This window comes from Geospiza fortis, unplaced genomic scaffold, assembly GCF_000277835.1.
Source record: "Geospiza fortis unplaced genomic scaffold, GeoFor_1.0 scaffold85, whole genome shotgun sequence".
Classification (NCBI taxonomy): domain Eukaryota; kingdom Metazoa; phylum Chordata; class Aves; order Passeriformes; family Thraupidae; genus Geospiza; species Geospiza fortis.
In genome coordinates, this window is record NW_005054358.1 from 1,578,626 (window position 1) to 1,591,801 (window position 13,176).

Genomic DNA, 13,176 nt, shown 5'->3' on the forward strand with positions numbered 1-13,176 from the left:
CAAAAGCTATTCTGGCTCAGTGTCTCCTGTCAAGAAAATGATTTTGCTGCCTCCTTCCATTCTTTGCCTGTTTTAGCCCTGCAGGCATCTTCCATGTCCAGATTTTCCTTCAGAGCTTTGCTCCTCACCCAGGCTAGAAAATCTCCACTCCTCCTTGAAGTCAATCTCCATCACACTTTAGTGAGAAGCTGTGAAGCTCCTTAGCCTGCAGACTGCTCTCTCTGGTCCTGGCTTAGCAAACACTGACCAACCCCAGGAGCACAGCTTAGCCCTGCAATTCCCACCTGAGAGACTCCTTAGGACATACAGCAGCTACTCCAAACCACCAGCTGATTTCCCTACTGTAAATATTTTCTCTGGGATATTTGGTGCCTCTTGGCTCCTGGGCAAACACTGCTGTCTGCTTGTGGATCTAGGACTTTGCTGATAAACAATTCTTTGTTCTTTGCCAGCTGGAGAGCCCTGGCTGGTGTGAAAACCTTGACAGACAGGTGTGGTAGTTCATCACAGGAGCAGATCGTGAGCTGTCACATCCCTGCTCTGTTCTAATGTGCTGCTGTTAAAGAGATGTAAAAGCACCAGGCAAATTTTGTCAGTGCAATAAAACCTGAGAGAAGGGCAGTTCCTCACAAGTGTCACTGTCTGTGAGCAGGTTCCTGGCAGCAGACACTGCAGGGATGGAGGGGCAGCACCTCCTGGATCCTCATTCTCTGCAGCACAGCTCAGTAACTTCTGTCTACAAGGGAGCTTCAAACTGTGCTGTCCAAAGGGAAGGACAGTCCAGGCATTCCTTTATCCTTAGGGGCTGGGAAGTACTGGGTGGGTTCATTTCAGCTCTGTGCCTGGATTTTACAGGAGATAGAAATGGGCACCAGCATTTTCCAAGGAGCTGAAATCTCTTCATATCAAACCCCTCGTGTTCAGCCCCGAGCAGGGGTGGCTGTTCCTGCAGTTCAGCTTCTCCTGGCTGTTTTGGGTCAGCCTGACCCTGCCAGTGGCAGAGCTGTCAGCTCCTTTTTCTCCCCTTAATCACCCCCACCCTGGGCTGGCATAGGTTGTGAGAAGTGAATTCCAGCCCCAAGGAAGGCTCTGAACCTTCATCCAAAAACTGGAGGAGAGACAACACCAGAGGTTTAGTGCTGCTGCCAGAACCAGGGCTGGAGGTGGGATCCAGGGCTCCCCAAACCTGTTGCTGTTGTCCTGTTGTCCTTCCCATTTGATTTTTCAACATCATTTCTACTGTGTTCTGAGAAAAAGAGTAAAACCTGGAGCAGTGGGTCTGTTTTTCCAGTTGTTTCCATGCTCATGGCAGTTATTAATTACTTTCTTTTCTCCTAATTATTTTTTTTCCAGGAAGTGGGATACCAGCACGGGAAAACTGTATTTAATGTGTGGTGCAGGAGTGGAGTCCTTGACAAGATGTTGAAGGACAGGCAAGAGACCTGCAAATCCAAAACTGACGTAAGTGCTCAGGGAAATGCTCTGTGCTCCTGGAGCTGCTCAGGGCTGGGGCAGGGGACAGTGACTGCCCTGAGGCTGGGTCACAGCTCAGTGCTCTGGATTTCCTGGCAGGGAAGTTCCAGTTGGTTTTAAGAAACAGGTATCACCTTTTTGAGGAATTTGGATAATATATGATAATATAACAGCTCACTGTCCTTCCTTTCCTTTGAATCCCTCTGATTTGAAACCCAAGTGCTACAAAGGCTTCATGTTTTTACCCAGTAATTATTTTTTATCATCTTTTAGAGAGGGAAATGAGCAGTAATTTTTTAAGGGATGGCCAGAATGAATCATAGCTGTCATGATCCTCTCAGAGGGAAGTCAAGTGAGGTGAGAGATGACACTGAGGATTTGCAGCTCTCCAGAGGTGGGTAGCAGAGTGCTTTGGCTCGGAGATAGGGAGAGGATGGATGGCAGGATGGACAGTGGGCCAGGGATGAGGGGTGGATGATCCCACATCCAGGTGCCCTCAGTGTCAGCAGAGGCTGTGAGTCACTGAGGGGTGGAAATGGCTCTGCTGGGAGGAGGTGAATGTCACCCTCAGCTGCAGGGGCACTTCCCAGCATCAGATGGATCTGCCCATGCTGCCTGGCAGGGCCAGAGTGGCTCTGGAAGGAGCACACAGGGACTGAGCCCTGGAGGAAGCCACTGGAGATCCATGAGCCCCCAGACTCCTCAGCCGGGGTTCCTCCCTGGGAGCACACCTGGATGAGGAGGTGCTTCAGTGTGGCTGCACAAGATGGGCCCTCAGTCCACCTCTGGCACCTCCTGATCAGCCATGAGGGGCTGGGGTTCAGGTTTTGTGTTAAAGTCACAAGGAGAAGTCAAGGCAGGGAGAATTGTGTGTCTCAGAGTTGGCTGTGTCCTGCTTCAGCCTCACTTTTACCACCAGCCAGTAAAAATTCTCAAACATTTTCAGTGCTGTGACAGACACTTCTTTTAAAGAAAACTGCTTTTTAAACTGCCCTTTTTACAGGATTCAGTAGTGGAGGGGAATATTTCACTTAAATCATGCTATCCCAGCAGCATGATGGACATTTATCACACCTACCCTGGCTTCTGTGGCACCTCAGTGCCCTGGAGAGCAAATCTGTCACCTCCTCATTGCAGACACAGCCTGACCCTGCACTCACTTGATAATGAGGCACCAAGTGCTGATTGCTGAGGTGCCACAGCACGGAAATAACAGGATTGGGAGAGTGACTCACCAGCCCTGCCAGGTTATGGAGCAGGAACCACAGCTCTGTGCATCCCAAGGACCTGTGGGATCGTCTGCTCACCCTCCTAAAACTCCAGAGCCCTCTGAAACCCAAGATTTTTGCATCTGACTTGTGTTGCAGGAGATTTATTTCTATGAAGTTACAACTGTTGCAGTTCCCACTGGGGTATTTTTCTTGCTTTTCTTAGTCCCTCAGAGTCACTTAAGTCCTTTAGCTGTGTTATCTTCCAGGCAGAGCAGCTGATATTTTTAACTTGCCTTTCATTAGCAAAGGTTTTGATGCTTTATGTGTTTTAGTTCTTCATCTATTTCTGGAGTATTCAACATCTGAGAGCTGAGCCATTTCTTATCGTCTCGTTTCCATGTCGTGAGCATTGCAATTTTATTTAAAAATCCAGATATTTAATCATTTAGATGCTTCTCCTTTGCTTTGATCATTTAGTCCCTGTTTATCTTGTCTCCAAAATGCAAATACTGAAGACACAAACGACAGGAACCTTACATAAACTTTACTTTGAGCAGCCCTTACTCCTCCCCAGTATGGAATGCTGCAGCACCATTAATTGGGTCTGCTTGGGGAAGTTCTGTCTACTGAGCTGTTATTCATATTCAAAGCTAAATATAAACCAGTGGACTACAATAGTAACTGTCTTTCTCCTCTAATTTATTTCATAAAGATTGTGCCAAAGAGAAAACTTTCCTCCTTCAAAAAAAAAACTACCAGAGAAGTCTGAGAGTAGGTTTCAGGTGGATGTGAGACATGAGACACTCCTTTGCTTTGTGTTATCTGATGGGAGGGTGATTTTGTCCTCCAAAGTAGTGAGAGGAAGCACTGAAACATTAAACTCCTGTTTGTAAAGCAGCAAATGAGTTTAGGAAGACACCTGGTTTCCCTCAAGTGGTTTCCAGTCCTGGTGCTGAGGCTTTGGGTGCAGCTGCCTCCCCAGTGCCCTCAAACAGGCTGACCTGGGGGACAGATGCTTCTGAGGGTGCAGTCACACTTCATTCCCATCCATCCTCAGCACAGGAGCTGCTGATGGTTTTCCTGGGGCACACTTCGGTGCTGGGCCCTGCAGGATTTTGTTCAGCTGTTCATGCAGAGCCCTGGGCTTCCATCCCATCCAAAGCCCTGCTCCCAGGGACAGCCTGGCACTTTGTGCCCAAGTGCTCTGTGCAGCCACCTCATCCTCCTGGGTTCTGGGGTGCAGGGACAGCCTCAGACGTGGCTGTGTCCCTGTGGTGTCCCTCACTGAGCTGAGTGGCACAGGCTGGAGCTGCCAAGGAGCTTTTCCTCCGTGTCCTGGGAAGGAGCTTTCTGCAGATGCTGCACTGGGAACGTTCAGGTTGGATGTTCAAAGTGAGCCTGGGCTGACTCATCCTTTCCAGCAGTTCCTTAACAGTCACAATGAGCTTCCCAACTTCTTTATGCTTTAAGGTGTGTGTCCTGAGCTGCTGCTGTTCCATTTCATACAGGTACCTTTTCATTCCCTCCAGGCTTTCTCTGCCCCCGTTGCTTGTCCTGGATCTGCTCTGTGCTGTGGCTGTTCTAAATTACATCAAAATCAGCTCCAGATGAAAGGTCAACTGAGAGCACTTTGCTGCAGCAGCAATGGGCTGCTGCTGTGACCCCACAGGGGCTGTGTGATTCACAGAGGAGCAGAGGATTGTTCATAAAACCCCGTGTTAGGAAGCTGCCCTGGCTAGGAGCACATGGGCAGGTCTGGGTGTTTGGGAACACAACTGGCACAGCAATTCCTGGCAGCCCAGTTCCCTCTGCCTGCTCTCCCCCATCCTCTTCCTCTGGCTTGGGGTTGTTGCTGTGTCCATTAAATTCACTGGGTTTAAAAATGGATGAGAGGTGTTGAGGTGTCCTCCTGGTTAGGTTTGGCCCAGCCCAGAGTGGGAGGGGGCTGCAGGAAGCCTGAGAGGGCTCTTAAATGCCAAAGTTGGGTTTTCTTGGAGGAGACACTAGAGCTAGAACTTCTCAAAATAGAGAACACTCAGCCCACTGCTTGGGTGAGACAGAGTGAAAATAGCAAGGGTTTACTGGAGAGAGGAGCTGCAGTGGGAGATGTCTCTGCAGGCTCTGGCTCGCTGCAGCACCTCCAGCTCTGGGGCTTTCAGGGGTCCCTGGGGGTCCTGCTCACCCCAGTGCCCACCTGTCCCTGCAGCCTCTGTGGCATCACTCCAGCTGAGGGATGGCCACTGTGTGTCCCACCTGGTCACCTTCTCCCAAAAGCAGGGGCTGCACCTGGCCCAGCCAGTCCCTCACAAAGGGACCCTGATGGAGAAAAACACATGGAGGGAGCTCTGTCCATGCCAGGGCCCAGCCCCTGCTGTGCTTGTCTCTGGGGTCTTTTTAATAAGACTTCTTGTTGTGTGGGTGGAATAAGAGCCATTAAAAGCAAGTCCCACTGTTGGGAATCCCATCTCTGCCACCAGACCTGCCTCAGGAGAGCTGTTTGCAGGATTTCTCACTGATGAGTAATGAGGGGGCAGCTGTGGAGAATTTGTGCGTCTGGAGCTTTGTCTGTTCAATATCATTTTTATACAGTCTCGACTTGTTTGGATTTTCTTGTACATTTCTGTGTACATTTGCTGACAAACCTTCAACTTGTCTGTGTTTCAGAACGTGACCTGTCCCACCACGTCCTTCACTGACCTGGCTGAGATCGTGTCCCGCATCGAGCCCGTCAAGGCTCCTCCGCTGGCCGACGGTGAGGGGCAGGAGGGGGGACAAGGGACAGCTCCTGCCTGCCAGCCCTCCCCTCCCTGTGCTCAGCAAGAGCCCTGCTGGGCACTGCCACCCACTCCCTGCTCCCTCAGAGCCCTGGGCCTCAGTGTCCCCCTCCTGCCACCTCCTCTGGGACAGTGGGATCGGTCGGGGTGTCCTCAGCAGCTGCTGCCAGCCTCTTCCTGGGCAGTTCCCAGGGGGGAATAATCCCTGCTGGAGTCTTAGCTGAGGGAATAACACAAGTGGCAGCTCAGCTTCCATCCCCTCAGGCTGTCCTGTGCCCTTCTGCTGGCTCCATCCTCAGCCCTGTTGGGCAGGGGGAGGCTGAGTTAAAGAGTTAAACATCCTGCCCCAAGGATGTTTTCTCCTGTTGGACTGGGGGCAGGCTGAGTTAAAGCTCTGCCCCAAGGATGTTTTCCCCTGTTGGGCAGGGGCAGGCTGAATTAAAGCTCTGCCCCAAGGATGTTTTCCCCTGTTGGGCAGGGGGCAGGCTGAGTTAAAGCCCTGCCCCAAGAATGTTGGGCTCGGGGGAGGCTGAGTTAAACAGTTAAGCATCCTGCCCCAAGGATGTTTTCCCCTGTTGGGCAGGGGCAGGCTGAGTTAAAGCCCTGCCCCAAGGATGTTTTCCCTGCTGTCGTGAGTACGATCAGGAGTGACTCACTGGCTCCAGTGCTTTCTGTGTGCTCCTGGTGTGGGAGCAGCAGTGAACTGGAGAGGAGCAGGTAGCAGCTCCTGCATGGTGACACAGAGGTGCTCTGTGCCCCGTGCTGGCCCTGCCCTGCAGAGCAGCTCCCTGGTTATGGAGCTCTCAGATCCAAAAGGATCAGAGCCTTGCAGGCCTGAAACCCCTGAGTGTGTCACCAGGGCTGGAGCTCTTTCTAAACAGTCTCTTCCCCTCCTCCTGATTCTTGTTCCTGCAGAGGGAAAGCTAAAGTTAGCAGTGCTCCCATCTGTGACTGTTTGCAGAGATGTCCCTGTGGTAATTTGAAATGCTAATTACAATCATATGCCTTATAAAGAAAATATTAATCAAATGTGGTAGAAGCAGCCATTGTGAATAAGAGTGAAGAGTTCATGGTATGTGGTTATTTAAGGCTCAGGCACTGAGACTTGCTGAGATTTCACCAGAGCACTGGGACAGATCCTCCTCCTTTCTGGAGCTCCTGATGATTCCCTGTTAGGCTCCTGCTTTCTGCTGGGCAGGGCTGTGGAGGGAGTGTGGCAAATGGACCTGGGCTGAGGAGGGGCAGTGCTGGGGTGCTGGGCATGGATGGGATGGGATGGATGGGATGGGCACGTGCCCTGGTCTCCTCATGGGTGCTGAAATCCCTTGGCTGTAGGGTCTGAGGAGGCGGTGGCAGCAGGGTCCTGCACGTGCTGGGCAGGATCCTTTGTGTTCTGCCCTGGGTGGCTCCGTGTGGCTGAAGGGACCCTGGCCATGCCTGGGTGGCAGTGAGAGCAGTGACATCCCTTGGTGTCCTCTGTGCATGAGACACTTGCTGAAGAGCTGTGGGGGAAGGTGTGTGGTGAGGTGAGCTCAGGGGGAGGTGGCACCTCCCTGCATTGGCCTCGTGGCTGTCAGGTGGCTCCTCTGGCATTGCTCTGCTTGGGGGGGTGAGAGGCTCTGAGGCTTCTGACCAGGGGAGGGGAGGGGACAGGGAGCTGCTTGGTGGCCTGGCTGTGACCCTGCACTGTCACCTTTGTTCTCCCTGGAAATCCCTTCCTGAGGGAGGTCTTGGATCACAGAGGCTGAGAAAGGCACAGAGGCTGACAGCACCCCACAGGTCTGGGGCTGGCTGGGGAAATCCTGGCAGTAATTTTGTTCTAAAGCAAGCAAAGGGGAAGGCTCAAGTTCTGATGGATGGGAAAGGGTCAGCAGAGCGGATGAGAAGCCTGGATGGGGCAGGAGCTGTGTGTGCTTTGTGGTGAAAGAGCAGGGGAATTCCTTCTCCTCATGAGCACACAGAGAGCAGTGACCAAAACCATTAAAAAGTTTTTCAGAAGGGAGCCTGTCCCTCAGGCAGGGCTGAGCAGAGGGCCCTGAGTGCCAGAGCTCTGGGGCACAGGTGTCTCATTTCACAGCAGTGTTGGTGGTCCTGTTCCCATTCTCCATCCCCACGTTCCCTCAGCCAGGATCATTCCTCTGCCCAGCTGTGGTCTGGGCCCTCAGAGCTGTGGCTGTGGCCAGGGGAGCTCAGGTGCCACTTTTGGGGGTGGTTCTGTCACATCCCTGCTCAGGCTCCCCCTGTGAGGGACTGCTGAGCCCAGGAGATGAGCACTTGTAGCAATGGTCATTTGGATAAAGGGATTTGTGGAGGAGAAATGTTCCTGGTGGTGTCAAATACCTGGGTTTGCCATTCAGCTGGAGCAGGAGACATCCCAGCACCTCTCAAGGGACACAATTAGCAGGCACCAGCCACCTCTGCATCTTTGCTGCTGAAAAAGAACTTTTCTGGAGCAGCACTAGTGCAGCTGAGGCTGTGCTGAGCTTCCAGGTGCTGACTGACCCCTCCAGCCACACCTCAGCTGTCCCCAGCTGGGGTTCCCTGCAGGAATCAGGGAACAAAGCAAAGAAACAGCCCAGCTGCAGGAGCACGAGGCAGATCTCTGGGTGGGAAATGCCCTTCCTGCAGGGAATGTGCTGACCCTGCTCAGGCCAGGCCTGGGAACCTTCCCAGGGTGGAATCTCCTCCAGGCTGAGCTCTTTGGGTGGTGCTGAGCTGGACAGAGCAGCGAGGCCTTGGTCCTGCTTGGTGCTTCTGGGAGGTTTTGTAGTGCCCAGAGCATCACTGTGAGCCTCAGCCCTGGTGGAAGGTGGTGGTTTGGGACAGCAGGGCCACCTCCTGCTCTCCTTTTCCCCCTCCAGCAGCCAGAGCTGTGCTGGGAGGGATGTGGGAAGGGTGGCTCTTGGTTCTGTGTCTGTAGCAGGACTTGTTAAATGCTGAATAGTGCTGGGAGAATCAAGGAATTTGGTCTGGATGGCAGCTGGTTTTATTGGAGGTATAAACTCCAAACTCTTGTTTGTGGTGTCTCTTGCTGTTCAGATGAGTTTCCAGTTTCTCTGGTGTATTTTATCAAAGATTATCATTAGTGTTTTTAGTAAAAACTAACAATCATTCTCTAATTCTCAGTAAAAAAAACCAAACAACCAAAACTAAAAATAATAAAAGAAAATAAAAAAGACCTAATGTCTTTCATTCCAATGTTCTAGCAGTTGGTTGTAGTTATGTGCTAGGAGAAAAGGCTGTGGAACAGACTGCGCTGTTGTCTTCAGCATGGAGCAGATGCTATTGATGGCTCTCAGGAGAAATACTTAATCAAGGATCTGGTTTAAACAGGAGCCCCTCTCTTCACCAGTGGGCTGCATCCAGCTATTGCCTCAGAGCACACTGGAACTAACTCAGGAAAAGGGGGAGAAGAGCTGGTGTCACACAAATGTGATTTTAATGGTGACCATAAAATGTCATTTTCATGCCTTGAGCTGCATCCTGAAGCTCTGGGTGCCAGCAGAGGAAGTTGCTGCCTGCCACGTGCCCTGGTGTCACCAGGGGCTGGGACAGGGGCTGGGGGGGAGCTGGGACCATCAGTGGCTCCCCCAGCCCAGCTCATTCCTGGAGTTGCTGTGGGGAGCCAGCCCTGGTGCAGGTGGAGTCATAAAAGGGTTTGAGTTGGGAAAACCTTAAATCCCATCCCACCCCTGCCATGGCAGGGACACCTCCCACTGTCCCAGGTGCTCCCAGCCCTGTCCAGCCTGGCCCAGGGATCCAGGGGCAGCCCCAGCTGCTCTGGGCACCTGTGCCAGGGCCTGCCCACCCTGCCCGGGAACAATTCCCAATTCCCAATATCCCATCCATCCCTGTCTTCCTTAAGGCCATTCCCCCTTGTCCTGCTCCTCCAGGCCCTTGGGAGGTGCTGCTCCTGCTGCCAGTTTTGCAGATCCTCCAGGTGATCTCCAGATGCTGGGGGGGGTGTTGGCTCTGCCCTGATGTGTCCTCATTCCATTGGAGCAGGCTGGGGCTGGGGCCTGCCTTGCACATCCTGCTGCTGTGCACAGCTCTTGAGACTCCCTAAATTATGTTAATCTGCTGGATTACTGGAGAAAGCAAGTGATTGTCCTCTGCAGAGGGGAAGGGAATGTAAATGTCTCTGTCCCTGTGGAGCAGAGATTGTGAGGCACTCAGTTATCAGCTCCACAGCAGGCAGAGCTCACCCTAAGCCTGGGATCGCTGTTCCCAGAGCCTGTGAGCACAGGGAGTTTGGCTTGGCAGCTCAGGGGCTTCTCAAGGTGTCCCACGGGTCTGGTTGGGCCGAGGGGTGGAACACAGCAGCTGTGCTGTGAGGGGCATTCCCCAGGGAGCATCCCCCCAAACCTGTGTCCCTCTGGGAGCTGGCACCCACCACAGTGACCCAAACAGTGGGACAGGGCTGCTGTGCTGTGCTTCCTTGGATTCTGGAGGGGTCCAGGACAGCAGCTGACAGAGAGGACATGGTTTATTTTTATGTGCTGGGGAGCTGAGATCTGTGTGTGAGCAGTCCCAGTTCACTGAGCTGCAGAGAGCTGCTGGCACTGTCCTGCCTGTGCTCAGTGACAGTGGCACTCATTCCTCTCCCAGCTTCCTCTGCCTCTCTGCTTGCCAGTTAAACCCTGTGCTTTGTGTCTTCTCTCCTCAGATGAGTCAGACTACCAGACTGAATATGAGGAAGAAGTTCTGGACAGCCAGAAGGATGATTACCTTGATTTCATAAGCAACCAGGCTGAGGAAGACTCTGACTCGGTATGAACCTCCTGGAACAGGCAGTGCTGGTCATTGTTGGGTCCTGGCTGAACCAGGAGAGATGTGTGGGGAGAGATGCTGAGAGGAGCATCTGGGAGGGGCTGCCTGAGCAGGACTGTGCAGAATTGCTTTTTGTTGGTACAGACACTAAATGGCACATGCTCACCCTCCTCAGGCCACTCCCTGCCACGTGTGGCAAAACCTGGCCACAGCTAAATCCTGGTCCTGCAGCTCTGGGTTTGCTCATGAGGTGGATCAGGGCTGGAGAGGCTGAGGGAGCTGCTTCCTCCAGCCTGGGGGAGAGGAGCTGAAGGGAGGATCTGCCAGCAGGGTGGGTGAGGAGACGGGGGTTATGGAGGAGCAGGGAGTTATGGAGGAGAAGGAGGTTATGGAGAAGATGCCCATCAAAAAGCCAGGAGGGGAACTGGCACAGTTTGTGCTGAAGGAAACTCTCCCTGGGGCCGCTGGGAAGTGCTGCCCTTGTACACAGCTGACACCCACCCTGGGCTGTGCAGGGAGAGCTGCAAACTCCACCCTTGTAGATATTTGAAAAGCAAAGCCCTGAAGAAACAGCTCCAGCACTTGAGCCAGCCCTGCTTAGAGCAGATGAATGGATTTGTCTTCCAGAGGTCCCTTCCAGGCACAAGGGTTTGATTCTGTGGGACAGCAGGCCCACCCTGAGATAACTGTGAGACCAGGTGTGCTGAGCAGCACAGCTCAGACAGGTCACATCCCTGCTGCTCTGACTGCAGCAGGGTTTGGAAGGTGCTGTTGGGTTAGTCATGAACAGTTCCTCAGTGGGAGCACAGGGTGGATGGGGAAGGGCCCATGGGAGGCTGTCTGGTGGTGTCGGTTTTCACAGAGGAGCTGGAGTGATGGGGGTTCTGTTTGCTGGGCTTACCCAAGCTGGTGGGAGAGGAGGTGAAGAGAACAGGTTTTATCCAGCTCAGAGAGGATGCTGAAGTTTCAGTTTGTGCTTCCTTTTCTCCTGCAGGATGAGGAGATGCAGCTGAGGAAGCGCAGGAATGTGCCTGGCGGGGAGGGCCAGAGCAGCACCGGAGAGCCGGGGTAGAGCTGGGAGAGGCCGAGCTGCCAGCTGGGAGCCACAGCCCAAACTGCTGACAGAGCAGCCCTATTTATTTATTTAATGCTTCACCAAACCAAAACAACGCCCAGATGAATGAAGCCAGAGTTCATCCTTCTCCAGCCAGGGCCGGGCACTCAGCACCACCTGCACCGAGTCCTTTGGAGCTCTGGGCAGAGGGGCTGCCCTGGGCCCTGCTCCTTCCTACAGGTGCCAGGAGCAGCAGTTACTGATCACAGACTGGCAGAGGGGAAATGGGCAGTTCAAGCTGCCTGGATTCTTGCTGCTGTGTTTTTAGGCACTGTTTTTACTGCCAAGGCCCAAAGAACACTGGGGACCTCCCCCTGCAAGGTGCTGGGAGGGCTCCGGGAGCAGCACTGGAGAGAGGGAGGGGTTTGTGGGTTGCAGCCTTGCTTTCTTCTCACACGAATCAGGTAACTGTGTCATTAACTCCTCAGTGACTTCCAACCACGTACTGGTGAGCAATGCTCTGATGGGAGCAAATCTGAATGTATTTAACTTGAAATCTGAACCTAAGAAATCATTGTGAAGGGTGGCCATAGAGCCTGGATCCTCGAGTCAGCAGCAGGACGTTCACTGACAGATCATGGAGCTGACACTTGCTGGGCAACTCTGGAATCAGCACTTGGCTGTACTTGCCCTCTTGAAATAAAGTTATTTTGCTGGATTGAAATGTCTCTGTTTCTTTGCGTCACGTCCTACAAAGAGAAAAGTTGTCAACAACTGAGAGCCCAACTTGCTTCTGCTTATCTCAGACTTGCAAAGGAACACACAGAGTTTCCAGCTGCTCAGCCCAGCAGGAGTCCCTCAGGTATTGTCAGGCACTGGGAAGAATCTCCAGTGCTCTGTCCCCGGGGCTGGAGCTGTCCTGGCAGTTGGATCCTGTGTAGACACCCCCTGGTGCTGGCTCAGCTCGTGTCACATCTGTCATTGCCAATGGCTGCATAACCAAGCTGATTCCTGCTTTATGGCAGCCCCAGGTCAGCCCCAGCTGTAGGTGCTGTTTCCTTGAAGGGATTTGTTATCAACCAGAGCACCAAGGACACCCCCAGAGCTGCCTCCTTTCCTCAGCTCTCCTGGCCCTCCAGACATCACCAGAGCTGGGCAGCACCCTAGGGCCAGGAATGTGTTTGGTGAGGAATGGGCTTTGTAAAAGGTGGGAATTGTCACCTCTTCTCTGCATTTAACCTCCTTTCCTCTCCTGGAACACACTCTCCTGTACCTGCCCTGCATTGTGCTTGCTTCTGTCCCAGAATCCCAGACTGGTTTGCATGGAAGGGATCTTAAAGCCCATCCAGTGCCACCCCCTGTCATGGGCAGGGACACCTTCCACTGTCCCAGGGTGTCCCAAGCCCTGTCCAGCCTGGCCTTGGGCACTGCCCGGGATGGGGCACGTCCATGGATGTGCAGCCTGTGCGCAGGGAGGCTGCTCCTCTTACACAAAATGTTATTTTCAAGTGTCAGAACCCAAGTCAGTGTTTTGCTCTCAGAGCCAGCCTGTTTGCATCTCCATCTGGCCCATGGCCCATCCAGAAGCAGTGGAAGCAGTTGGAAGCCTTCCCTGCAAGGATCATGCAGAACTTTGATGCAGATTTTGGTTGATGCACTTGTTCAGAATGTGTTGCAGTCACTGGAGGCTTTTCCCTGCTAATACAAAGAATACATTCTTACAAAGAAAACTTGAAAATGGCTTTAGAAGTGAAGGTAGAACAGCTGGGGGCTTCTGTGCAGGCACAGGCTGCCTGTGGAGCTGGAGAGATTGAATTCCTGTTGGGGCTGGTTGCAGGAGGGTGGTGCTGGGTATGGGAAAGGCTCCAAGCTGGGACCAAGCCTGGGAGTGAGC

The 13,176-nt window shown here is 53.0% G+C and overlaps 1 protein-coding gene across 2 annotated transcripts in view; it reads left to right on the forward strand.

Moving 5' to 3' along the window:
* Positions 1-12,006, forward strand: part of PNPLA7 (patatin like phospholipase domain containing 7) — a 133,443-nt gene extending 121,437 nt beyond the window's left edge. For both annotated transcript variants that reach the window (XM_031059253.1, XM_031059255.1), the window contains exons 32-35: positions 1,354-1,461; positions 5,349-5,436; positions 10,125-10,228; positions 11,223-12,006. In XM_031059253.1, the coding sequence (XP_030915113.1) occupies positions 1,354-1,461; positions 5,349-5,436; positions 10,125-10,228; positions 11,223-11,300 (378 nt within the window). In that variant the 3' untranslated portion in view covers positions 11,301-12,006. The remainder of the gene's footprint in view (positions 1-1,353; positions 1,462-5,348; positions 5,437-10,124; positions 10,229-11,222) is intronic.
* The last annotated feature ends 1,170 nt before the right edge of the window (positions 12,007-13,176 follow it).